This window comes from Cardiocondyla obscurior, linkage group LG08 (genome assembly GCF_019399895.1).
Source record: "Cardiocondyla obscurior isolate alpha-2009 linkage group LG08, Cobs3.1, whole genome shotgun sequence".
In the NCBI taxonomy this organism is placed as follows: Eukaryota; Metazoa; Arthropoda; class Insecta; order Hymenoptera; family Formicidae; genus Cardiocondyla; species Cardiocondyla obscurior.
The window spans coordinates 1,690,805-1,716,029 of NC_091871.1; the positions used below are offsets into that span (position 1 = coordinate 1,690,805).

Genomic DNA, 25,225 nt, shown 5'->3' on the forward strand with positions numbered 1-25,225 from the left:
TGCGGCGTGCAAGTTCGATCGTTAAAATAAATCAACAGCTAACGAAGAGATAACAAGTTAACTACGGATCGGTCTGAGGAGTGCACGGCTCGTTCATCTGTAAGATATTACGTAGCAATTACGGAAGTAAGTGCACCTCGCGACGCCGGAAAGCGTACCAATCTTGGAAATTTGACGTGGGACAAATGACGTCGCACGCAGTAAAGCCAAGCGTCGATCTCCCGGCCGCCAGAATCGGATTGTCGCGACGGACGTTATTAGTGAAAGTCGCCGGCGCGTGCACGGCTTGAGGACCGAGACGTACAATATCGCCGGCGAGAACTCGCGCGAAGGGGTAAAAGAAGGTCAGGAAGGAAAGGAAGGATCCGCGAGATCTTCGCCCAGCCCGGAGAAAGGGAGGGATAATCGGGAGGGAAATGACAGGCGGCCGTTCGCCGACGTTCGAATTTCGACTCGCAAAGCCGTGAGAATTTGACGAGAAGGTATACGAGAAGTCGAGCATTCTCAACAGCGAAAAGTCCCGTGTCATTGTACCCTTTGTCGGCGCTACCCGGGCGATTATCGGATCGGGAGAAGGTACAGCGAACAAGCTCCTCAGGAGAAAGGAGCCGAGAGAGACAGTGAGAAACCGCGAGGCAACTCCCTGCAGAGTTATTAGGAGCAAAAAGGTTCGAGGGGACCCACCGGCACTTATTTGAATTGCGTTCTTACGGCCGGGAGATATAAAGCCGCCCCTTAGAAAAACAAATGGAAATACCGAGTAATACTTGGCGACGTGCTTTTTCGCGCGGAGAAGATATTTTAAGCTAAGGTGTACTCGGCAGAAAAAATATAAAAAAAAAATAAAAAAAATATCACGGTGGACCGTGAAAAGATATTCGAAAGATTGATGAAACAGAGGACTCGAACGAATGTATCAGTGCTATCTCAACGAAGCCATAGTAATAGCTGGCTATTGTTACTGTTAAGTGTTAAAGAGATACTAAAAAGTGTGAGGGCTCCAAAACTTTAACCCCATAAACCTTCTTTATCGCCGTCGTTAAGTTCTTTGTTAAAAGTACGTTCATTAAGCGCTTTCAACGCTCGGGACGGTATTGAAATCCTTTGTTACGCAGATTTCCGCGCGGCAAACAAGTTAATTTACGCGGCGAAACGTCGCGGAAGAAAAGAAGGCTGAGCATAGTCACGTTGTTATATAATAATCGATAACGTCTATTTCTCGGGCCAAAAAGGAGAAATCAGAAAGGATTTACCACGGTCAATCTTTCACTCGCAGATCAAAAGAATCAATTGACGGAATATCGCCGCTGTAAAACGCTATTGCAAAGAATTCTAGCGATAAATTGGATGAGTGAACTCGACGAAAGAAGAAGCTATCTTTGAAGCAATTTGTTCGTCGCGAACTAAAACTAAAAAAGCCTGAGCGCACGATTCGATGCAGACTTAAAATATATATAAAAAAAAAAAAAAACCTTAATTTTTCTTCTTACTAGTGGTTTTAGAATGACAATGAATCTTTTACTCGAATAAGCCTTGACCGTCGCCGTTCGTTCGTATTAAAAGAGCGCCTCTTTTTTTCAACTTTAGTTGCGATTTACGCCAGTTCTAGCGAGCTAATCCTCGAGACGAGGGGGGAAAAAAAATACGAGACGGAGGATGCGAGGGATCGCAGCTTTAAGAACTAAGTGGCCAGGCAGTGACCAGACGCGATACGCTCGCGAAACGATCGGTGATTAACGGCGATCGTGACAGTGACGATTCGTCGGCTCGCCACTGTGAACTGGAGCGTGAGGAACCTATTCTCTCGTCGCCATCGTTCCGTTTACCCGACCGGAAACACTCTGTAGAGAATACGAATTCGCCACGGATTTTTCTGCCCGTTTTTCGCTTCGCCGGCGCACGTAAGAGGTTCGTGACGAAAGTGATACGCGTTCGAATGTGACGCTCGCAGGAAGGGCTGAAAGGGAGAAAAATAACGATGCCGAGTCGCGAGATAAGTGTCCTGTTCCGTTGAGAAATCGCCGACATTTCGTTCGCAAGAGGAAAAAAAAAAAAAATTGTCGTCCAAGAATCGTTTTGTTATTTATACGGCAAGTTAGATTTTGACAATGGCGCACGCATACCGACTCGGGCTCTGTCAGTTACTTTTAGGGCTCAGCTTGCTGATCGAACCCCTGCTGGGCTACAACGTTCTGATGGCCACCATGGGTGGCACCAAGTCTCACACGGTGCCCTTCGTCGCTCTCGGCGCAAGTTTAAGATCGCGGGGCCACAATGTCACGTTGCTGAGCGCTTTCCCCGGGCCCGCGGCGAATAATGGACTTCACGAATTGGTACCGTCGATCCTCGAGGTGATTTACGATCTACTACACGCGTCCTCTCTACGCTCTAAACCCCTTTTGCGGGACTTTTACTACTCGCGGCGCTTCTTTCTCCCGTTTAATTTAGTTCCCGGCCCGTATTTAACTGTATTATATTTGCTTTTATTACCTGGGCTTTAATTTATTTTTATTTTTATTTCCTTTTTCAATTTTTACTGTCAGGTCGTTTTGCTTTTGTTCGGGTTCGATTCTTTAAAAAATTATCTCTATTGTTAGCAAACGAAAGTTTACAAAATCTTTTCTTTTTTTTTCTCTCTCGTTAAACGTATCTTTAAAGACGAAGAGATTCACTTTCGAGGGTGAACAGGTTCCGTATATCGTGACGCGGAAGTTGAAAATTTCCGGGTCGGCGCTTAATCCGACGGTCGACCGAGCTAATGGATTTATGTTTGTGCCACATGCACATGTTAACCGCGCCCGTGTTTTGTGGCAGGCTTACGTCGAGAATTTCACGGCTCGGTGGGACCTGGTGGGCGCCAGACTGCGGAACGAGCTACCGATATCGCCATGGGATGCCATGAGGTACGCCTGGGAGTCCTGCGAGGCAATGCTGCAGGACTCGCAGTCGATAGCCGGCATGAGAAGACCGGATGGCGATCCGCACGCCCGATGGGACATCGCGGTTCTCGACGGCGCTTATCCCGAATGCATGCTGGGGATCCTACACGGCGAGAACGTGCCGACGATAATGCTGAACACGGTAACACGCCGCAACCGAGATAGGCGACGAAACTTTACACGCAATATATTCCGCGATTCCCGTTACATCTCGTCCCGGTTTTTCAGCCGCGACAGGACAATCTTAGCTCGGGCACGGACAGAAATTAAATTGGTTGTTGAAGATTACTCCGTCCGAGTAAAAGTCACGCGATAAGAGAGAAATATGCAATGGTATACTATTAATAAAATTACTTCTGTCCCACCATTAATTAAATTTAATTTATCTTAATCCTATCTAAGAAATTTGTTCGTGTGTGAAATTGCAGTAACAGAGAACAAAACTGCGATTGCGAAATAAAAAAAAAAAAAAAAAATTAATTAAATTAAAAAAAAAAAAAAATTAATAATAATAATTTCTCGGCGTACTCCGGTGTTTCCGCATATAAATGTAAAGTAAACGGAACATCGTGTTGTTCACTCGTGTGTGACTAATATGACGAAGTGCGAAGTAATCTCAAGCGACCGACACGTGTTTCTCGGTGCGGTTTTAGAAAAGCGTCAAGTAAAACGTTCCCGACGGGTTTGGATCGGTTTTCCCTCTTTTCTCTTTTATTCTCGCGATGACGCGAGTGACGCGTAATGATGAAACGATCTTGTGTAACGACGCAGCCGCGAGGTTCCTTGTTGAAAAAGAGACGATTTCTTTCCTTTCCGAGAACTTGATATCCTTGCGTAATTAAAGCGGTCCGCTTTCGCGGCGCATCACGTTACTAACGAGTAATGAGCACGGTGTGATGTTATTCGCAGGTGGCACTATACAGCGGGTCTATTATGCGACAGGGCAATCCGTCGCCCTGGTCGGTGACACCGTATTTCGGCAAGGCGACTACGCAGGACATGACTTTCCCCCAAAGGGTGCTAAACGCGGCGGCTCTATTCACCCTGAGGATTATGCACTGGTTCACCCTCTCGATATATCTTCAACCGACACTCCAGAGATACCTCGGTAAGCGCTAAATCAATTTAAATCCCTTTGCGCCCCGCTAATTCATCGAATTGAATATCGCTAATGCCAATTTATGTACCCGATTTCTATATTTCTAATTAGATATTGATCTCAAATGACCGTGTTGTATTTTGCTTCCGGCAGGCAATCATATACCCAACGATTTACACAGCCTGACGGCGGAGGTCCCCCTGACTTTACAGAACAGCCATTACACCGTGGGTGATTCCGTGCCCTACTTGTCGAACGTCGTGAACGTGGCGTGCCTTCACTGCAGGCCGGCGATGCAATTAAACCCCGACTTGGAATCATTTCTGCGACGTGGTAATCTCGCGATTCAACGTTTCTTTTAATAACCGTCAACTGGGAGCCCGAGTACTCACGTGTCGCAAAATTGCACAAACTACATTCGAGATATTATCGCGTTTACGGTGCATTCAGATCTCATGTTGCTTCAACAATAACTGCGATTAAATGCGTGATTTCCCGTTGGTTTTTTCAATTTTTAAGGATCACGCGCGGATCAATTAGAGCGCGCGCACGGTAGAAGCGTTTTAAACAACAGTGAATGTTTTACAGGCTTTATATTCGTTTCAATGGGGTCGTCGGTGCGGGCCTCTGGAATGCCAGAGGCGCTGCGGCAGGTCTTTGTCGCGGTGTTCTCTACTCTACCATATAACGTCGTGTGGAAGTGGGACGGTGGCAAGATCAAGGATCTGCCGGCGAACGTAAGGACAGCCGCTTGGTGGCCGCAGCAGGAGCTGCTTGGTCATCCTAAATTACGCGCCTTCGTTTCCCACGGTGGCCTACTATCTCTGCACGAAGCGGCTTACCACGGCGCGCCAACTTTGGTCCTACCGGTCTTTTGCGATCACGACGGAAACGCGGCGCAAGCTGGTAAATCTTTTCCCCCTTTACCCTCCCCATTTCCGTATCTGAATCGTGCATCGGTTTTCGGCCCGTTATGTTCGGTAGCTTCGTTCCTCGAAAACTTGTTAAAGAAGAAACTAAATAAGGAGCTTAAGGAGCAAATTCTAAATGCGGGAAAAAAAAAAAAAAAATCTACTCGTCAAATTACATAAATTTATCTCAACTTTGCTAAACTCCAGCGCTTTTGATTGTGTTTATTTTAAACAGACTTCGATCAAACGGATAATTTATTAAATAAATTTGTGTAATAAATTAAATATTAAATTTAAATAAATTAATAAAAAATCAATAGAACGTTGGTCAAAGTAAACGCATTTGAAACGCTCCAATTTAAAGCTTGAAAAGAAAAAAAAAAAAAAGAACGAACGTGCTACAGAGACGACTAACATATCTTTCATAAAATAAGAACATAAACTAATTAAATAATGAATGCTTAATTCTTCAAAGTTACCCATACGTGTGCTCGTTTAATGCAGATAAACTGGGTTACGCTTTGGTAATGAACCTGGCTGATATATCCGTCAGCACGCTTCGCGAGGGTATAATTAAGGTTGCCACGCTGCACAATAATTCGTATAGGGAGGCGGCGAAAAAAAGGAGCGCGTTGCTGCGTGACCTACCGATTGGCCCTAGAGAGCTGGCTACATGGTGGGTAGAGCACGTAGCCAAATACGGCGGAGCCGATCACATGAAAAGCTCGATCAGGTAATTCAAATACTTATTACCGATTCCTGACAGCGCATACAAGTGCCAGTACAAACGGGAACGTTTAAACAATTCTAAGGTCGAGTTTCGAAAGCTTTATTGGCAGTCCTCTGTTTAAATTTATTAAATTACAGAACTGTTTGGATTTCAAACACTTAGCAGTCAAAACACAGAACATCTTAGAGCGTGTTGAACGCTCCTTTCGAGAGTAAACTCAGCATAAACTTTGTCCTGCCTTCGGGGAAACGTTTGACAAAAGAAAGCAAAATTATCGGAAGCTCTTAACTTTGTTATTAGATATATATTAAATAATGAAGCGAGTAAACTAAGAGATTAAATTTAACTTTCAGGTACATGGGCGTGTTCCATTATTACAGCATAGACGTCGCGATATTTTACACGCTGAGTCTCATTCTGATAATTTACGGGCTGAAAAAGTTATGCTGGCGAGCGGTGATCAGTCAGGACGTCTTCAAGAAGAAAATAGACTGATAATTCCATTAAATTCGTTCGCCAAATTAATGTTATTTATTGTAGGATCAATAGCTCGTTAATGCCTAAGTGCGTTTTAATTAAAACAAAATGGGGATTGTGCGAATCGAAGGGCCCTCTCGGCTTCCTTGAAGATCTCTAATATATTTCTATCTTAATTATAAGACGTTTGTAATTACAGCTTGATTGCTATAAGCGTAATCATAAATCATCATAATGTATTCGATTTCAACTGCGTGTAATGCGACTAACATGTTTGAAAAACGTATGCGAAATAAGAGATACCTATACGTGCAAATAGTATTTTTATTGCGTGTAAAAAATAACGAGGGACGAAACGAAAATAAAGAGAAAGAAATTCATTAGCCGCTGATATACTAGGAATCTACTTTTCGAAAGATGTCACACTGAACGAATGTCGAGACGGTGATATCGTTTTTCTTTTTTATCGCTTTATCCATATTTTATCCCGTATACATACAATAAATTGCGCCTCATAAATTTTACATCTCACAAATCGATTAATTTTAATTAAAATCTCAATTTGGCGCGACAATTTGTTGCGTTTCCGAGAAATTCATTGCCGGAATCAATTTTAATGAAATAAATCAACAATCGCGATAAAACTCTGCATTCGTCAAATTATTGAACAAACAACAATGAGCCCTAAAGCAAAATATACACTTTACTTCAAGCTAATTATACTATAGCAGCGTGTCCGTGCACTATGCTCTCTCAACGAAATTATTCAATATTTTAATTAATATGCGGCAGGGAAGGTAGCGGCGAAGAGTTCCTGATAAAATTTAATATGCATAATAGCGCACGGGGATATGAAAAAGCTACAACGGAAGTACGCATGTAAAGATGTCAAAGGTCAATGGACAAAAGCCTTTCGCAGTGGTGATAATGTTAGCGCGTACATTCTAAGTGCATTTGTGTGATAAGTTAGAATTTACGTGTATGAAAAAGCACGCGGAAATTAACGGTGGAAATGGGCCAAGCTATAGCCAAGACAGATCGATGACGAAGAAAGGAAGGATCCAGGTGGATCGAGGGACGGAAGTGATCGCAAAGAAGGCAGATGGCCGGATGTTCGCTAAACGACGTCAATTTATTAAAGCTCGCTCGAACGTACATTATCCAAAAAACCACGACCAAGCTATCGCAAGCAGCCATTGCGTCAGGTACGCCGATCGGGTCTATCGACTTTACGCTTACGCGGCGTAACGAAAACAATCGTTATCTAACGTCGTTGGCGTGATAAACGAACAGGACGCGAACGCGAAATTCGAAACGTCCGATGGGGAGAAGTGGCGCTAATCAGAAAATAATTACTAGTGGAAACTGCTGAAACTGCTTGACGAGGAATTACTGTTCGACTGGAATTTGCCGATTCAATCGCGTTAATTTATCGTTGACTTACCTCTCGAGCTTTATCTGGAACATAAAAAAACAATTTTAGTTAGTCGCGTCAGATAACAACTAGCTATTAGTAATTGTAAGCTATTTTACGACACGTTCTGACTTACGCTATGTTGAAGAACGTTCGACCGGCCAGCGACGTAAGCAGCGCGCGAGAGACGCTCTATGTCGTACGAGAACACATACACCGCTCAAGGATACGTACGCAGCGCGAGAGACGCTCGACGTCGTACGAGAACACATACATGACTCAAGGACACGTACGCAGCGCGAGAGACGCTCGACGTCGTACGAGAACACATACACGACTCAAGGACACGTACGCAGCGCGAAAGACGCTCGACGTCGTACGAGAACACATACACGACTCAAGGACACGTACGCAGCGCGAGAGACGCTCGACGTCGTACGAGAACACATACACCGCTCAAGGATACGTACGCAGCGCGAAAGACGCTCGACGTCGTACGAGAACACATACACGACTCAAGGACACGCACGCAGCGCGAGAGACGCTCGACGTCGTACGAGAACACATACACCGCTCAAGGATACGTACGCAGCGCGAGAGACGCTCGACGTCGTACGAGAACACATACACCGCTCAAGGATACGTACGCAGCGCGAGAGACGCTCGACGTCGTACGAGAACACATACACGACTCAAGGACACGTACGCAGCGCGAGCACGCGCGCCGTCCTTACCACCGACCTCTCTGTCGCTCGATTACTACGCACCGGTTAATCTCACGATTAATAGCACACAATTTTATGCAAGAGTAATGATTAATCCTTACCTCGGTGTTGCTTCGACGAAGACGATGCACTTCCTGGGTCTCCTTCTCCTTCTCCTCTTCCTCTCACACTGACCAAGATGTCGGGCTCGTTTCTTTCTCCGTACTGTGACGTCACTCTCGAGGCACCGCGACGAGACGATGTCGACGAAGTACGCTGGCTGCTCCAAATTTTCATCTACACAGACACAGAAAAAATGTGGTTAGATAGATCTTTCTAGGTCGAATATGTGACGAATTAAAACTGCACGTCGCAGGTTATTATACGTCGCGTAACAGCTGACGCCACCGAACAGAATGTAGTACGCGTATAAATGAGAAGTTAATTTACTTTAAAGGAAGGTGATGTGATGATAGATACTCTTCGCATGCAGATCTTGGATGGGGAAAGGTGGTTTGCGTCTAAGGCTGCACTTGCGTTCATTAAATACGTATAATTTCCGACACGTCTTCCGTACGTCCTACTAGGTCGATGGCTGGTTGGGGACTGAGAGAAAGATGGTTGCTGCTCAGCGCAGTGCAGCGACGCAATGGCTCGCACATGCGTCGTTCACACCAAGTACGCGAACGCTTCAACAACTTTGTACGTCTCAATTGCTATGAAATAGTGTCATTTTTGGAATCAGCTTTGACGCAATCAACATGTTTCTTACTGAGAGATCTGTCCTTCTAAGAACAACGACTTACAATGTAAAAATATAATATGAGGATATTTTATAGCGTCTTACATACATCTGTCGTACATACATATTGTATAGAATCATATATTTGCATTTATACTTTAATTTCAGTAATTAAATTACAGAGCGGACGGTACGTGTATAAATGCAACACGCGAGACACACTTAAAAATTAGCTTATTCAGAGACGTTTATCTCAGCCGTTAAGAAATATAAAATGTTTTAAAAGAAATTAAACGTTTATAACTAATGAATAAAGTGTAGTTATATCTATTGGATAAGTTACTTCCATTTTTTTATTGCTAGATGGTGTCAGAGTTTCGTTATTGAATCCGGACTGTGATTGGTTCACTGTTGCGTACACGAATCCGTATATAAGAGCTGCATTTTGCGCCGCGCGTAGTGCACGTTCAGTCGGGGTAGTGTTAACATTTGTCATCATTAAACCAGTGTTTTTGAGGTTAGATGAAAATGCTGATTGTGAGATTTGTCTAGGGCGTACACAAAGCCATGGCTCGTGTCATACTTCATACTCAGTCCGGATAGAGTGAACATATCTCTCATCATGACATCAGTCTGTTTAAGGTTAGCCACTTGGAACATAAAAATGCATAACTGATATAGAATTCATACATTTATAATTCACTTAATTAATCGAAAGAAATAAATATCGGTAGTTTATTGTTGGAAGTTATTGAATGTAAAACAGTTTTCTTTTCTTTTAAATGTAATCATAGTTGTTGAGTTGTAGTTAAATTAATTCATGCATTTATTAAATTACAAGTTGCATAAAGTCTTAAGTAATTTATTAGCAGAATAATTGATCTCTTTTGTAATAAATTCTATGTGTCATTCTATGTGTCATACTTCATACACAGTCCGGATAGAGTGAACATATCTCTCATCATGACATCTTTTTTTTTTTTCTATTTTAGTGTGCTTCTAACCCTTTATGGTTACTGGCACAATCTTTTCTTCTTGTATCATCATGACATCAGTCTCTTTAAGGTTAGCCACTTGGAACATAAAAATGCATAACTGATATAGAATTCCTACATTTATAGTTCACTTAATTAATCGAAATAAATAAATATCGGTAGTTTATTGTTGGAAGTTATTGAATGTAAAACAGTTTTCTTTTCTTTTAAATGTAATCATAGTTGTTGAGTTGTAGTTAAATTAATTCATGCATTCATAAATTACAAGTTGCATAAAGTCTTAAGTAATTTATTAGCAGAATAATTGATCTCTTTTGTAATAAATTCTATCATTTTGCACCGTCTTTGATACTATTTTAAACATATTAAACAACAGCTAAGAAAAAGAAAAGATGCAGAATAAAGAGAAATGGAATTAAAAGAACGTTTTTTTTCGCCAGAGGAGCGAAGTAATTAGAAGCTCCATGCAGGAGCATAGTTTCTACTAAATCGAACGTGGCAACGTGAACGGGAACGTAATTAAATTAAGTATAATTGATGCAGAGAAAGAATGGAAGATTTTGAATTGACGTTTGTGAGATCTGTTCTTTTAAGAATAACCTCTCATTTTATAAAAGTAAAATTGATGCAGAGAGAGAATAGAAGCATTTATATTGACGCTAATATGTAGAGTATCTTATAACGTCAACCTTTGCAATTATGTTTAATTTTCAGCGACGTTGTCCGTTTCAGCCACCAAGAAGTTTATCGCGCTCAAAGTAAAATTAAATGCCAAATATTATATCAAATATTAAATCAAATATTAATCAAATTCTAAGTTCAATAAAATAATTAAATATAATGCTATTATTCGTCACGTAAGAAGTCTTGTAGCGTCCACTTTTGCAGTTTTATTTAAATTTCTACGATTTCATTAAAGAAATATTAATAAAATTATTGTATAAGTATCGCGTGTATATATAAATGCGACACGCAAGTGACATAAAAAAATAACCCCGTTCAACGACATTGTGCGTTTCAGTTGTTTAGCAGTTTAACCCATTGTAAGTGATATTAAACGCCGAATATTATGTTAAATATAAATAAATATTAAAATCAATTTATTGCGAATCTGCAGTGGATAAGTATATCGCGATATTCGATCGATTTAATCAATTGTTTGCATTTTTCACCGTGGAACAATGCAATATCTTGTTACAGAACCCGGACATTTGATTGGTCCACTGTTGCCGTGCAGAAATCGTATATAAGGGGGTGCATTTTCGCTGCGCGTAGTAGTTGCTAGTCGATCAGCGTAGCGTTAACATCTTTGGTCGTTACCTTTTCTTTTTAAGGTTAGAATTTTACAATATATAAATTTATTGTTCAAAGATTGAATGCGTTATATTGTATCAAATATTAATTAGATGTTTACGTAGTGTATCGCGAATCAGAAAATAATGAATATATCGTGGAATTCGATCAGGGTGGATAAATCATTTGTAGTTGACTTAATTAACCGTATCTCTTGATAATCTCGTAACGCGAGACACATGTGCGTCAAAAAATTGATTAGTTTGCCTCATTTTTTTGCAGATGAATCGATCAGCTTTTTTACGCGTATGCCGTTTTACGTGGTGGAAAACTGTTGTCGCCGACTTGAAGAAAAACGCCGGAGATGATTTACACCGGCGACCGCGCGGCGACGCTCGCGTCGACGCTCCTCCTCCAGGGTCTGTGGGACGTTCCTCATAGTGTGCCGCCGCGGCGCTGCGTCCGCAACTATGTTCAGCGTCTTGGTGCCGGGTGTCTACCGAGTACAGCGCGCGGCCGTGGTCAGTTGCAGCCGACTCGCCGGACGGTGTACTTATCGCGTCCGTCTATTCATAGTAGCGAGCCGCGCACGCGCGCGTCCGCACGGCCCGCGCCGAGAGGGCGAGAGTTTACTCGCGTACAAGCTAGAGTCGTTCGAGCCGCGATAGTGTGCGCATCGTCGCAGTGTTGTGCGTGGTAGTGTACTGCTTCGTAACGCGCGCATACGCGTCGCTGTGGGAAAGTGCGTGTGTTTTTCCCCCCTCCTCCCCCCCTGGCGACAGTGCGTACCGGCGCACGTTTTCCGTTCCCGCGCGCCCGAGAGAAGAAGCGCACCGAGAGCAACGAGAGACGTGAATTATGCAGCTCGCAACATCCGCCACCGCTACCATCGCCATCGCCAGCGTGAGCTACTACATGACGAACGGCGTGCACGTGAACTGTGCGCACGCCGCAACGAGCAAGCACGACGAGGTGAGCGATCTGTGTAATACCCGAGCGCGCGGCCGCGCGCTTTTTCTCCCGAGCACCGCGTGCGGTCGTTCTCCCGCGCGCGGAAACAAAAGCTAGCGACCTTAAGTCGGCCGCATTGCCATAAAATTATACTTGCGACGACGTTGTCCTACCCACGGGTGTACATATGGTGCCCTTCCCATCCCCGCGCAACTGTATGTTCGTACATTCGAATGTGTCCACGCGTATGTGTGTCCGCGTCGCAGAAGTAGGGCGAGGCGAGAGGGGCGCGGCGGAGGTAGGACACGGGGGACGCCGCGCCCGAGACTCGTGTGAACGCACGTGGGCATCGGGCGAAGGTGGAGAGTCAACGAGGAAGAGTCGTGTGCGCGTCCTCGCGGAAATAAGCGGTACGCGAACCGGCGCGAATACATTTTACGTGCGGCGGTATAACGTACGAGTGGCGATCGATCCGCGCGACGCGCCGTATTTCGAGGCGGAACGATGGAGAAAGGAACAGCGCCGACCCCAAGCGCGAATTTAAGCACGTCACGTCGGCGTTTGTCTTAGGTACGTCCCGGTCTTGTCTCGCCTGGTATCGTCCGACCTTTTCTGTCACCGTCGCTGATCGTCCGTTGTTCCGCGTTGCCTATTGTCCGTGTCGCGTGCGCGGCCATCGCCCGCCTGCCGCTCGGGCAAGACGCGTCCGTTGCGCGTTTCTACCCTCTGCCCTGGCTTCGTTCGCGTGACGTAATCCATTCAAGCGCTTGCTACGCAATACAAGACGCGGGCCATCGCTCTTTCTCCCTCGTCGTTTTTCTCCTTGTCGCGCTTTCCGCCACCGTTATTTTCTCGCTCTATCACGCGGTCTATTCGCTTACTCGACCGCGCTCTGTCGCACCCGTTCAATGCCTGCGACCGCTCTAGTCCCCCCCCCTTCTGTCTCCACTAACCCCCGATGCCTCCGCGACGCGACGCGACGCGAAGCGGCGCGGCGCGGCGCGCCCTCCTTCCTCTGTTTTGATCGCTCGCCGCCGGCGCAGAGTGCTCGCGCGATTGACCGACGACGGGACTAATCGACTGACGAAGCGCGAAAATGCGATGAGAAGCCCGCTTCGCGTGGGACGCCGCGTTTCCGGGATATTTTCCTCGCTCTATATTCGGCGCGAGAAACAACGCGTCGAGCGACGCCTGATCCGTTGGTGTTTCGCGAAGCCGACCGGTGTGTGTTGTTCGCGACGTAAACGAGTGAATTATCAGCCGGTGTAAAGTTTGCGACGGTTAGTAGACGAATCCCTGGCGGTGTGAGATTAGCCATGTGCTAGCCGACGAAAAAGAATTCCGACGCCGTCGCTCGCAACTTAACCCGACCGCTCTTAAGGTTAGTATTAATTGTTGGCTGCGATCATTTGCTCGAGTATCTGATTAACCGCGTGGATGAATGGCGTCGCAGGGACGCTACTTTAGGTATTTTACTTTTAATTAGAAGTTGTCCGCGATTAATTGAGATGCTGTCAAAGGGAATTTTAAGGGATATGCAACGCGCCGAACAGAGTGTCTGTCGGTACGCCGAAGTTTCTACTAGGTATGTCACGGTACACCATGTATACCTATTCCTCTACGAGGTCGATACTTGTCTCAAGTTCTGAACCGAATCGAATATACCGAATATATTACGCGGGACTACGCCGACTTCTTTATATTGCGTATCGAGCACACCTTTGCATTACGTGTCACTGACGAATGCCCATGGAATAATCGGGATTGATATTCGATTACCGGTCGGTCGCTGTAGGTTCGCGTGTAAACATGCCATTCGAGCTATTTTTGCGGCGTTGTTTTAAAAGTAAACAATTTACTTTGCGAGGCACGCGCGTAAAAAATACTGCGGTCTGTATTCCATAACTTCGTCGAAGGGGAGGGGGAAGAAAAAAAAGAAAAGGGGAAGAGTTCACTTTGGTTTTGCGTAAAATACACAATCCAGAGCTTTGTTATATGTATTGCGGCAAGTGCGCGGTAACATCGACGCGGAATAGCGGTACGTCAACACGTACGTCAGACGCGATGGAGGTGCGGGCGTCGCGCCTACGCATCGTCGTTCGCGGCGGAAAAATAGACGCGCCGCGGTGGCTGGACGCGTCACACGGAATGGAGATCACCTTTAACTGCCGGGAAATAACGCACGTAATGCCAGTGATCACTACCACTGCCTGTCCTCGGCCGCGTGTTAATATTGCGTTTCAAGGACCTTGTGGTCGTTCGAAAATTTCCACAGTACGCGCACGACTTTTTCCATGCGGATCTTATCGCGTGTTTGTAAACACGTCGGGTACTTGCTCGTCTTCCGCGCGAAAGGGAAACGGGACGCGCGGCGCGGCGTCGCAGGCCGATTGCGTCGCACTTTTCGTGAAAGCGTTTCCCCCCCCACACCACTTCCGCTCGAGCGTACGCCTACGCGTCGCTTGGCCCCGTCGGACAAGCTCGTATACCATTTTCGAACGATGGTCTAGGAATGTGTCCGTTAACAGAGGGAAGAAAACGCACCTCGAAACCGAACAAAACAAACGCGAAAAGAGAGAGAGAGAGAGAGAGAGAGAGAGAGAAAAGAAGGAAGAGAAAAAGAGAGGTCGAAGAGGGCGGATCTCAGGCGCGAGGAACGCTCTGCGGTTTTTTTGTTTTACTCTCGCCTTGGCGACAAGTCCAGTCGAGACAAGTTCGATTACGGGGCTACGCTGGCATTGACATAATTCTCAATTTACGTAGCATCGACTCGCAGTTGCGGGCGCGACAAGTAAAATTCGACGGCAAACAAAAAGTCAACCGAAGCAAGCCATTCGGTCAGTCAGTCAGTCATTAGCGTCCCTGTAACTAAAAATCCTACCACAGAAGGAAGGAAGGAAGGAAGGAAATTAAAGAAGGAAGGAAGGAAGGAAGGAAGTAACGAAAGATGAAACGACAGAGACCAATTCCGCTAAGATTCTAACCAAAATATACGTAAAGTATAATACCGTTCGCCGGCCGTCGGCTAAAGTTCGTCGGCCGTCGGTGAGTTACTTATTTCATTACATTTTTCACAAATTATGAAATTTATTATTTTGACTGATTTATTGTTGTGTTATATATTGTATTATATATAAGAGGCAGTGCCTCGCTGCGCCTATACTTGGCGCGAGGCACTACCGTGCCTCTTGATATTATATTTTTATTATCATTTTCGCATATTATCATTTATTATATTTTTGGGTGGGATACATAAATAAATTTTAATTATTGAAAGGTGTTATATATTGATTTAATATTGTGTTATATATTGTATTATATATAAGAGGCAGTGTCTGATTACGTTCGGATGATAATCGAAGACTCATTAAATGTATACACGTACTCCAAAAGGAAATTCGAAAGTCTCGAACTTTGCGAGATGAATATTTTCACAAGACCGTGTAATTATATTATATTCGTAACGTGAACGCCGTCCGAAAGCTGCCGCATAGACTTGAAAACAAAAGGTTCAGCCTGCCAAATAAAATCGGAAACAAAGTTACGCGATTGAAACGAAATCATTATGGGGCGCAAATGCGTTCCTTTTTTTTTTAGATAGAAATTCTGGGATTTCCGACTTTTCCCGACTTTATTCAATATTAACCTCGACGGGAAAGCGATAAACTCGTTTGCGTCAATTTTTTAAATACATTAAAAAAAATGCGTCATTTTAAAAAAGTTAAATCTTTTCGTGTACATTTCGTGAGCAGAAACATCGTTTGCAGGAACGAGAGAAATGCGGTGTGCGCGCCCGTTCGTTTTGTACACTGAATTTATTCGCGTGACCCTGGCAGGAAACTCCCGGTTTAAAAATTTATAAAAAGTCTCGATCGCCCGAATACTTGTTCGATATTCGCGAAACGACGAACCCCGACCGTGGTTCGTTTAAACGATTAATCGACGAAAGCTGAAAATTTCCTTCGGATTTTTATCTAAGCAAAACAAAAGTTTTGCTTAGAAAATATTCTCGGAAAAAATGTAATGTGTTAATGATATGGTAAATTCAATATGGTTAGTCAAAGCCCAATACTCCTAAGCTCCTAACAAAGCTCCTAACAAATGCCTGAAAGTTAATCGAAATTCTCACGCGCGAATTACGCAAATGTTTTTATTAATATTATTTTATATTTTGATATTATTTACACGGTGTGGGACAATATAATTTTATATCGTGGTATTTATATTACATATATTATTATGGTAAATTCCCAAAGGGTTAGTAAAAGAAAGACATGCAACAAACTATTCATTGATGCGCAGCAGCGGAGTTACAGCTACGGCTGAAACACACAAATAAAAAATTAAATTGTAGAGATATTACAGAAATTATTGTCTGATTGTTTAAAAAAGTGTACGCGATTCTCAACTTTTCAATTTAATAATTAGAAAAAAAATTATTTATTGTCCAAACAAGTTTCGAAACAATTAAATCTTTCTATTCTTCTACTACTTATTAGACTTTATTATTTTTAATTTATATTAAACTGATAATTTTATCAGTTTAATATAAATTAAAAATAATAAAGTCTAATAAGTAGTAGAAGAATACGTTTTAAATTTTAGAAAGATTTAATTGTTAATTTTATACAAATAAAAATAATTCTCACCCTTGGGATGCTCCGCTGAAGCAGGATGCCTTCCTAAGGCCTTCTCCTCCTCTCAGAGTATCAAGCCAGACCGTCCTTCTTAAATATTGGCAGCAATGGCACGTTGCGCCTATACTTGGCGCGAGGCACTACCGTGCCTCTTGATATTATATTTTTATAAACATTTTCGCATATTATCATTTATTATATTTTTGGGTGGGATACATAAATAAATTTTTATTATTGAAAGGCGTACAAGCATAACATAATATATCTTTGCGAGATCGGCTCGGCTTAGAAATTGAAACAACATTGTCGCATAGATAAAATCAAGTTTGTAAATATGCGATAGCCGGTCTACTTTCTAGCGAGAGACTCGTAAATGCGACACGATTTTCCAAAACAGATTCTGGACAGATTATATATCTCGCGCAATAATATCGAGATAGCGCTAGTCAGTTTGACTGCCGCCGGCGAGATCGATCGCCTCGTTCTCATTTCTTGCATGTGCAAACGTGCTTATCGATCAATACGCGAATAACTTTAAAAAGGACGTTTAGGATTGAAAAACGTTCCGTTTTCTCCCTTTCTCTCTCCCTTCCTCTCTCTTTCTCTCTTCTCCGTATTTCTCTTTCTCTCTTTATTTGCGATTGCGTCATGATTTAGTGAATCCGTCGAGCTATCGGTGGCGAAAGAAATTTATTTGGTGACTCGCTTTCAAACGAAGTTTTTGCCTTTGACGCATGTCTACAGAGTGTCCCAGGGTTAGTGTGACACGCTCGTGAAATGTTAGATCTTGATAAATTAAACAAAAAAATCCTATATTATTTTACGTTTTTTTAAATTAGAGTCGAGATATAAATTTAAAAAAATTATAAAGTACAATGTGTGAGTTCCACGCTCTAAAAAAAAATAGCACAGCTTACTCAATCACGCATGAGCCAAAAATTGTTTCTATAGCGGCAAGACAGCCGGCTCGGTACATTTACAATCGAGCGTCGGCTCATGCGTGTTAGAGTAGGCTGTGCTATTTTCTACTAGAGCGTGGAACTTATTCGCTGTATTTTATTAATTTTTAAAAATTCATATCGACTATAATTTGAAAAAACGTAAAATGATATAGAACTTTTACGTTCAATTTGTCGAGATCTATCACCCCACGAACGTTGTCACACTAACCCTGGGACACTCTGTATATATTATATTTTTATAAACATTTTTGCATTATTATTTATTATATTTTTGTGAATTCCGACTGTCGATTGAAATACAAAATTAGCGTCAGTGCTTGAAATGAATTAAAAACTGCCGCACGTCCCTGTAACTAAAAATCTTACCACAGAAGGAAGGAAGGAAGGAAGGAAGTAAGGAAGGAAAGATGAAACGACAGAGACAAATCTCGCTGTGATTTTGACCCAAATATACGTAAAGTATAATACCGTTCGCCGGCCGTCGGCTAAAGTTCGTCGGCCGTTGGTGAGTTATTTATTTTATTACATTTTTCACAAATTGTGAAATTTATTATTTTGATTGATTTAATGTTTTGTTATATATTGTATTATATATAAGAGGCAGTGCCTCGCTGCGCCTATACTTGGCGCGAGGCACTACCGTGCCTCTTGATATTATATTTTTATAAACATTTTTGCATATTATCATTTATTATATTTTTGGGTGGGATATAATTGGAAAATAAATTTTAATTATTGAAAGGTGTTATATATTGATTTAATATTGTGTTATATATTGTATTATATATAAGAGGCAGTGCCTCGCTGCGCCTATACTTGGCGCGAGGCACTACCGTGCCTCTTGATATTATATTTTTATAAACATTTTCGCATATTATCATTTATTATATTTTTGGGTGGGATACATAAATAAATTTTAATTATTGAAAGGCGTACATGCCTTACAATTAATCTTGTACTGTTTGTTCTTTGATAAAAATGAAATAGAATTATTAGAATATATGTGAGCATTTGTGAGGGTGCGCGTGCATGTGTTAGGAATGAGATACACGTAGAGCCTCCGTTTACATTCTGCAAAGTGTTCGTTCCACCACGCTTCAAACTATGGAGGAAAGTTTATTTCACAATTTAACAGCTGTAGTTATGAATAACTGCTTATATGTAGAATTTCGTACGGCATTAAAATATAATGAGGGTAATTTTCAGACTTGTGGTCATTTCTGAAACTTATACTGTCGGTTAAAAATTTGAAATTAGAAGATGAGGTCTTTGTGTCTTCGTTGTCAGAAACGACAACCCACGAATGAGAGAGAGAAAGAGAAAGAAAAAAGTAGGTTTTTTTTTGTTCTCTTTCCCTGCCACGTATCCTCTCTTTGAAGTCACAATAATTTTTTTTTTTTTTTTTTTGAGGTTATGAGCGTCGAGATAAAGAAAAAAAAATCCAGCGTCTATTCTCCCGTTTTAAATTACCCTGCAACGTATACGAAGTCCGAAATTACGAAGGGACGGAAGATCGTTTCTGCGTTGAATGTAATTTCTCGGCAAAACTCGAGTGCCCCTGGAGACGACTAGTAGCTACGGCTATATGTTTACCAGACTTTTTTGTAATTGAAAGTACTTTCCGGAAAGAGTACGGTCCCTTGAGAAGGTGTGACTAGTTAAATATTTTACGCGAGTCGAATCATTATTAAATCGAATCTCTTTCTCTCTTTCTCTTTCTTTGTTATTTTTTTTTTAACACCGCGCATAAATCAACTTAGCATATTTTTAATTAATAGGTATCGCACTCGAGCGGAACGTGCATTTTATTACTCGTTATTACGCGTTTAATGTATACAGAAGACTAATAAGTCCATATGCATTAGCACATTAAAATGTCGATCACAGAATCGCTGTTTAATTGAATAATTTGTCTTCTCCCCCCCCCCTTTTTTTTCTTTTTTTTTTGCGGCGGTAGTTTACATATTTTACCTCGTTCCGTTCATATGTGCACATTAAACCGATTGATGTACTACGATAGCGCACGTTTAACGTTTTCCTCTTTCACGAGACATGTTTCCCCGGTCAATTTAAAATTATCCATATTTGAAACGGCTTGTTTTACAAACAGGAATCCCTTAATTTGCGCCGCTGAGCTTTGAACAAAACGCGAATCAGCCCGAGCGCACGAACGACTGTTTTTCACGAGACTTCCAGCAAATATAAAGTAAAAATATTGCCCGGGTAAGCGACGCGCTATAATTTAATAGCTGATAATAATACAGCAAATCGACAGAGGCGACGTGCTGCAATTAACTCTTCGGGTGGCGCTGTTCCGCGACCGCGCGTCATTTTTCCATATTTTATTTAAACAAGAAAATAACATTGAAACGTGCAAATAGAAAAAAATAAAATGATATTTTTGCGGTATCTCGTGCGCAAACAGAAATTGAAATGGTTCTCTCATTTGGTATTTACGCTCGCGGCGCGCGGTTACACGTGGTGCACGTGTCGAATGGAAAACACGTGGAAAATTTTTTCCTATTTATTTTGAAAAGTTGCACCGCCGACAGGCCTGAGAATAAAACCATCTACGCGAGCCGTCACCGTTGCATCTTCACTCGGTCAGTCGCCTTGCGAATGAGGTTACGTGGAACGGAATTTATTGGTCGCGCGTCGTCTTTAACGTTCCTCCTCCATTAATAGAACTTCTAAATCGAGTCGGCGAAATATTTCGTCTTTTGTTGAAACATATATTTAAACCATTCTGAATATTCTAAACAACTCTCTTTCAACTTCGGCTCCGTAACGCGAGTACCTGCCAGCTCTACATTTCAATGACAGTAAATATATTACACTCGATTGTTATGGAAATATAGAAAGTTAGATGCGTAGATATATTTCAAATGCAAAACGCGGTTCTCTACCTCGGCGTTATCAAGTTGGTGCGAGACAAGTATTATAAACGTAACGGCGTTGTTTTGAAAATTGCTAAAAAAATAACGCGCTATTAAAATATAGTGTTTTAAAGCTTGACGTTTAATTAGAACAATTGCGTGCGCGTTGTTTGCATGAATATTCCACATTAAGTTTTTACCTCTGATAATATTTCTTACGAGTTTTTAGCACGTAAGTTTTAAGCACGACTTCGACTGTACATCCAGTTACGCACTTCACCGGTAAATTTGCACATCCGAGAAGTCCACACTTGGAAGCTCGACTTCACCTTCTTTATTTTTGCAAGAATAAATTGACTCTCGGAAAATTTTGACGGACAGGTTTAGCTGCGCGTCTGGCGTTTAGGTTTATACATGGAACGGTATCCGTCGCAGTTGACTTTAACGACGCATTTCAGCGACGGGGAGGTACGCAAGTTCGAAAACTCGTTTTCCTCCCTTTTTCTTCTTTTCCTTTTCAAAAGAACGAATGGGGTCGGCGGGGAATTTTGTCGGGCAAGTTCAGTTTTCTCGTGGTCAAACTTGGATCTTGAATTGCATTCGTCGTCCTGAATCTTGCGTTACGTCTCGGCTACGGGTTTTTCTTTTAATTCTAGTTAGAAAAAGGTTTTATCAATTTAATGGTTTACTTAGTTGCGACTGAAAAATTCCGGTATAACGAGATTTAATCGAATCGATTTATATACTTTTTATTTAAAATAATTTGTATTTATTTATACTTATTATTTTCAATTAATTAATTTATTAATTTTCTTATTTAATTTTAATTAATTTATACAGGGTGTCCCACCCCATCTTGACAAACTCTTCGAGTTAGATAGGTCTCGTGGATACAAGTCAATAAGTTCTATGCCATTTTATACAATTTTTAACCATTATTAAGAAAATAATTAAAATGTGTAACTTAAGAGCGACAAGGAAGCTGCGGGCGTGTGAGCGCGACAGACGAATGGCGCCTTCGTCTGTCGCGCTCACTCACGCGTAGCTTCCTTGTCGCTTTTACGCTAGACAAATTAATTTTTTTTTCAATAACTATCGTGAATTTTGCAAAACGGCAAAGAACTTATTGATTATACCTATATGGATAAATTCGATTATGCATTAACAACGTAGTGTTTTTATACGCTTTTTACGTGTAGGATGTTTCGTTTATTATGGAAATGGATTAACTATGGAACATATGGACTATTTCGATTTCATCCATCCAAATAGCAGATTAAGTAAGCAAACAACTGATTAGGAAAGATACGAAAATTCCAATTAAGATGCATACCGTTGACGAAGAATTTATTCGCGTAATAATTTACACAGTTCAATTTCGCGGCGCAATAAGCGCGAAATCGCGATATCTCGAAGGCGTCGCGGTGCCTCGGCGAGGAGGAACAACGTACGTGGACTTTTCGGTGAAACTTTTCGGGACTGCCCTTGCGCAACCATCATCAAAACAAACGTCTCATGTAAGAATGATAAGTCGCGACGTGTATTCTCCGCGTAGCGCGATCTGATAACGCGCCTCGAGTAAATTAAAGGCCCCGGGAAGCCACTATCTCGAAAGCAGCGCAAGCGATAAAAATATCATCGCGTACACGACGGACGTATACGAAATAACTTATAACTTTGTGTTGGGGCACGAAGCGGACAATGCGAATTTCGCATTGAATGATAGAGCCCGGGCTTTAATGCCCCCCTTCCTTCTCCCTTACGTAACGTTATGGAATTATGTACCGTTCGCGTGCTCGCGGATCCGCGAAATAACATTTTCGTATTTCAAATCACGAGACAGACACACACGCGTATATACAGTTTGCGGAGTATCGACAAACACGAGCTGCTCGCAAGCACTCTACAAACGCAAGGCGGATCAAATGCGTGTTAATTACGTATCGGGCGGAATCGATCGAATGTAAGTGTTTCATGCTTTATAACAAGTTCCGAGGCTAAACGTTGTGTAAATACCATCAAAGGTGCGTCTCTTGAATGCTGTCTCGAGATCAAAATACGTATTGAGTTTAGCGAACCAACATTGGGGTTGTATCAAAGTATACTTGCCCAGGTCGCTAAAATGAATCACGGGGGAAAAACAATTTAAGATATTTGTCAAAAATTATGAGCGACATTAAGTGAGCTCCGACGTTAAAGTATTTTCGCCCATCTTTTGCACGAGAGATTAAAATTATATTAATGTTATTTTCGCCCGTCTAACCTAATCAGGTTTATTAAATATATTAATTGCTCTTTTATCGCATGCACAGTTTCGAATACGATAGCGGAAATACGAAAAACCTGCTCAATCGTACATTTAAAATGTTAGAAACTGTAAACAGGATGAATTTTTTAACTTTTACTTGACTTAGTAACCTTCTAATAAAACGCTTGAAAATTCTTCGCCGCGGGTTCTTCAATTTTTAAGAAGTCGCTTTAGCTATTCTCGTATACAGCCGGCGGTTATGCGCCATTATCGTTTTTCTTTCTGGCAAAATCGCCGACGGCGGTAATGCGCCTTGCGTTCAATTAAAAAAATTATTAAGCATTGTGCAAAACGCGGAACTCTCTTCGTTCGAAAATTATCTCTTATCGCGAATAAAAAAAAATCTGCTTTCGCGGGTGATAAAGTCATTTGCGTATTGGAAATGTAAATGTTCTACGTTACAGAGTCGCGGGACTTTCTCCACTCTTTTATCTTTTTTTTTTTAACTTTTTTTTTTTTTTTTTTTTTTTAACTTTTTTTTATCAAACGTGTAATCTCTCTCACGTTTCTATGTCACTGGCGTGCTTCCGCTTTTCGATTAGCTGACGCGTTCCAATAAAATGGTCACATGCACAGCGTCTCTTTCATGGAGAGTTTGCGCTATAAAAACAGGAAAACATTTTTATGGGCAATTTCTGCAGGTGGTTCTTTAGTGCGTCGAATGCTCTTTGTTCGCGAGGAGTGGATGTTATTTCTCGGGGAATGTATCGGGGAGTGCGCGTACGCGTATCTCCCGACACCTTGATACTTTGCGTTTCCGTTCGCGGTAACTGATCGAAAAATCACCGCGCGATACAGTGCGCGTGTAAAGTCACCGGCTGCCTCGAGTCAAGAAAAGGAGAGAGAGAGAAATGCCCCGCGCGTTTGTACTTTATATCGTTCAAAGGTTAGCATTTCCATTCGTGTCGCCCTTTATCGCATCGTCCAGCTCGGCCGCCTTCCGCTATTTACGCGCGGCTCTTTCGTTCGGCTCCGCCTTGAGTCGACAAAAGGACAGGTAAGAGCATGGAACAACCGCGCACGGGTTGAGAGAAAGAAGGAGGCGGCTGAGAAAGCCAAGACTGTGAAGAGGCGGATGCCCCCGTCGCTTAGCTCAGTGGTGCCCTAGCCGATCGTTGACGCGCACCGAAACACGGAAATATTTTTATGGTGCCGAGGTCTGCGTCGGAACTTTTGTTCCCGCTTCTCTCCTTCGCCGTCATTGCCCCGGTCCCTGTCGATTTCCCTCCACTACGCGCCCGCGTTTTCGACCCTCGCACCGAATCCCTCCTCCATCGGTTGCTCCCGGCCGGAGAGTCGCGCCCTACTCTGCCGCTTTTCTCTCTCCCTCCTCCCCTTCGATCTTTTTCTCTTTCCTCGTTCCTCCACTTCCTCCGTATCTCTCCAACATATGAGCGACGGTGAGACATGAATCGGCGTACGGCGCGGCCGTGTTTTTCGAGCGGATACGAGCCAGAGAGCGGCTCGGCTGACGGCGTTCGTGATATCTACGATCTGGCCGAGCAGCCAGCGGCAGCCGCTGTCGTCTCTTCCTCCCGACGGTAGGTCGCGAACGTCTTTCCCGCAGTCACACGCTTACAGAATGCGCGGTTTTCGCAATTAAAATATAATAGATGTAAATGGGAAATGGAAGGAAAACGTAAAAAAGGTTAGAAAGGAGAAAGATGAAATCTTATAATGAAATATGTAACATCGTGGGATGTAGAGTGGTTTTGTCGCCGCGTCGCAGAAAATAACCGTTATAAATAACAATCGTGGCAATGCGTAATAATCACGCCAGTAACACAGCCGTCATCTGTGCGCTGATTGCACCCGCGACGCAAATAAATATCCATTCCGCTTGCCAAATTCGCGGCAAGATTGATGGTTAAAATATGAATGATAACGATGTCGCGGAAACGTCATTTGCTTTCGTTTAAGCTCGATCGCAGCGAGATGAATTATTTTAAGCTTTGTTCGGCGATAAAGTATTTTTAATTGGCGTAGCTGCGGAATACATTCCGTCGTGAATCTCTTGTCCCGCGGCGCGTCACAGCCCGTGCGATGTCTGCGCGGTCAGATGGAAGCTGCTGTCGCAGGGCTGAAAAATCCCGGTAGCTTCCATCTCCGGCGCCACGCCCTAGTTAGCCTCGGTGGCGAGAGAATACACGCGGGAAGATGAATTTTTGAAGGTGGGCGCGCTCGAGC

General features: G+C 42.7%; 2 protein-coding genes across 4 annotated transcripts in view; both read left to right on the top strand.

The window, feature by feature from the left end:
• The first annotated feature begins 1,340 nt into the window (after positions 1-1,340).
• Ugt50b3 (UDP-glycosyltransferase family 50 member B3) lies at positions 1,341-6,919 on the top strand. The gene is made up of 7 exons (XM_070660773.1): positions 1,341-2,351; positions 2,815-3,081; positions 3,849-4,047; positions 4,192-4,371; positions 4,627-4,944; positions 5,454-5,682; positions 6,033-6,919. The coding sequence occupies exons 1-7, from the start codon at positions 2,109-2,111 to the stop codon at positions 6,172-6,174; spliced, it is 1,578 nt and encodes a 525-aa protein (XP_070516874.1). The 5' UTR covers positions 1,341-2,108; the 3' UTR covers positions 6,175-6,919.
• Positions 6,920-11,586: 4,667 nt separating this feature from the next.
• Positions 11,587-25,225, top strand: part of LOC139104938 (insulin receptor) — a 79,386-nt gene continuing 65,747 nt past the window's right edge. The window contains exon 1 of one of the 3 annotated variants that reach the window (XM_070660725.1): positions 11,587-12,276. The gene's annotated coding sequence lies outside the window, so the exon portion shown is untranslated. Of the gene's footprint in view, positions 12,277-13,218; positions 15,301-18,136; positions 18,360-25,225 lie in introns of those variants that run through there. The other 2 variants (XM_070660726.1, XM_070660728.1) reach the window with 2 other exon arrangements.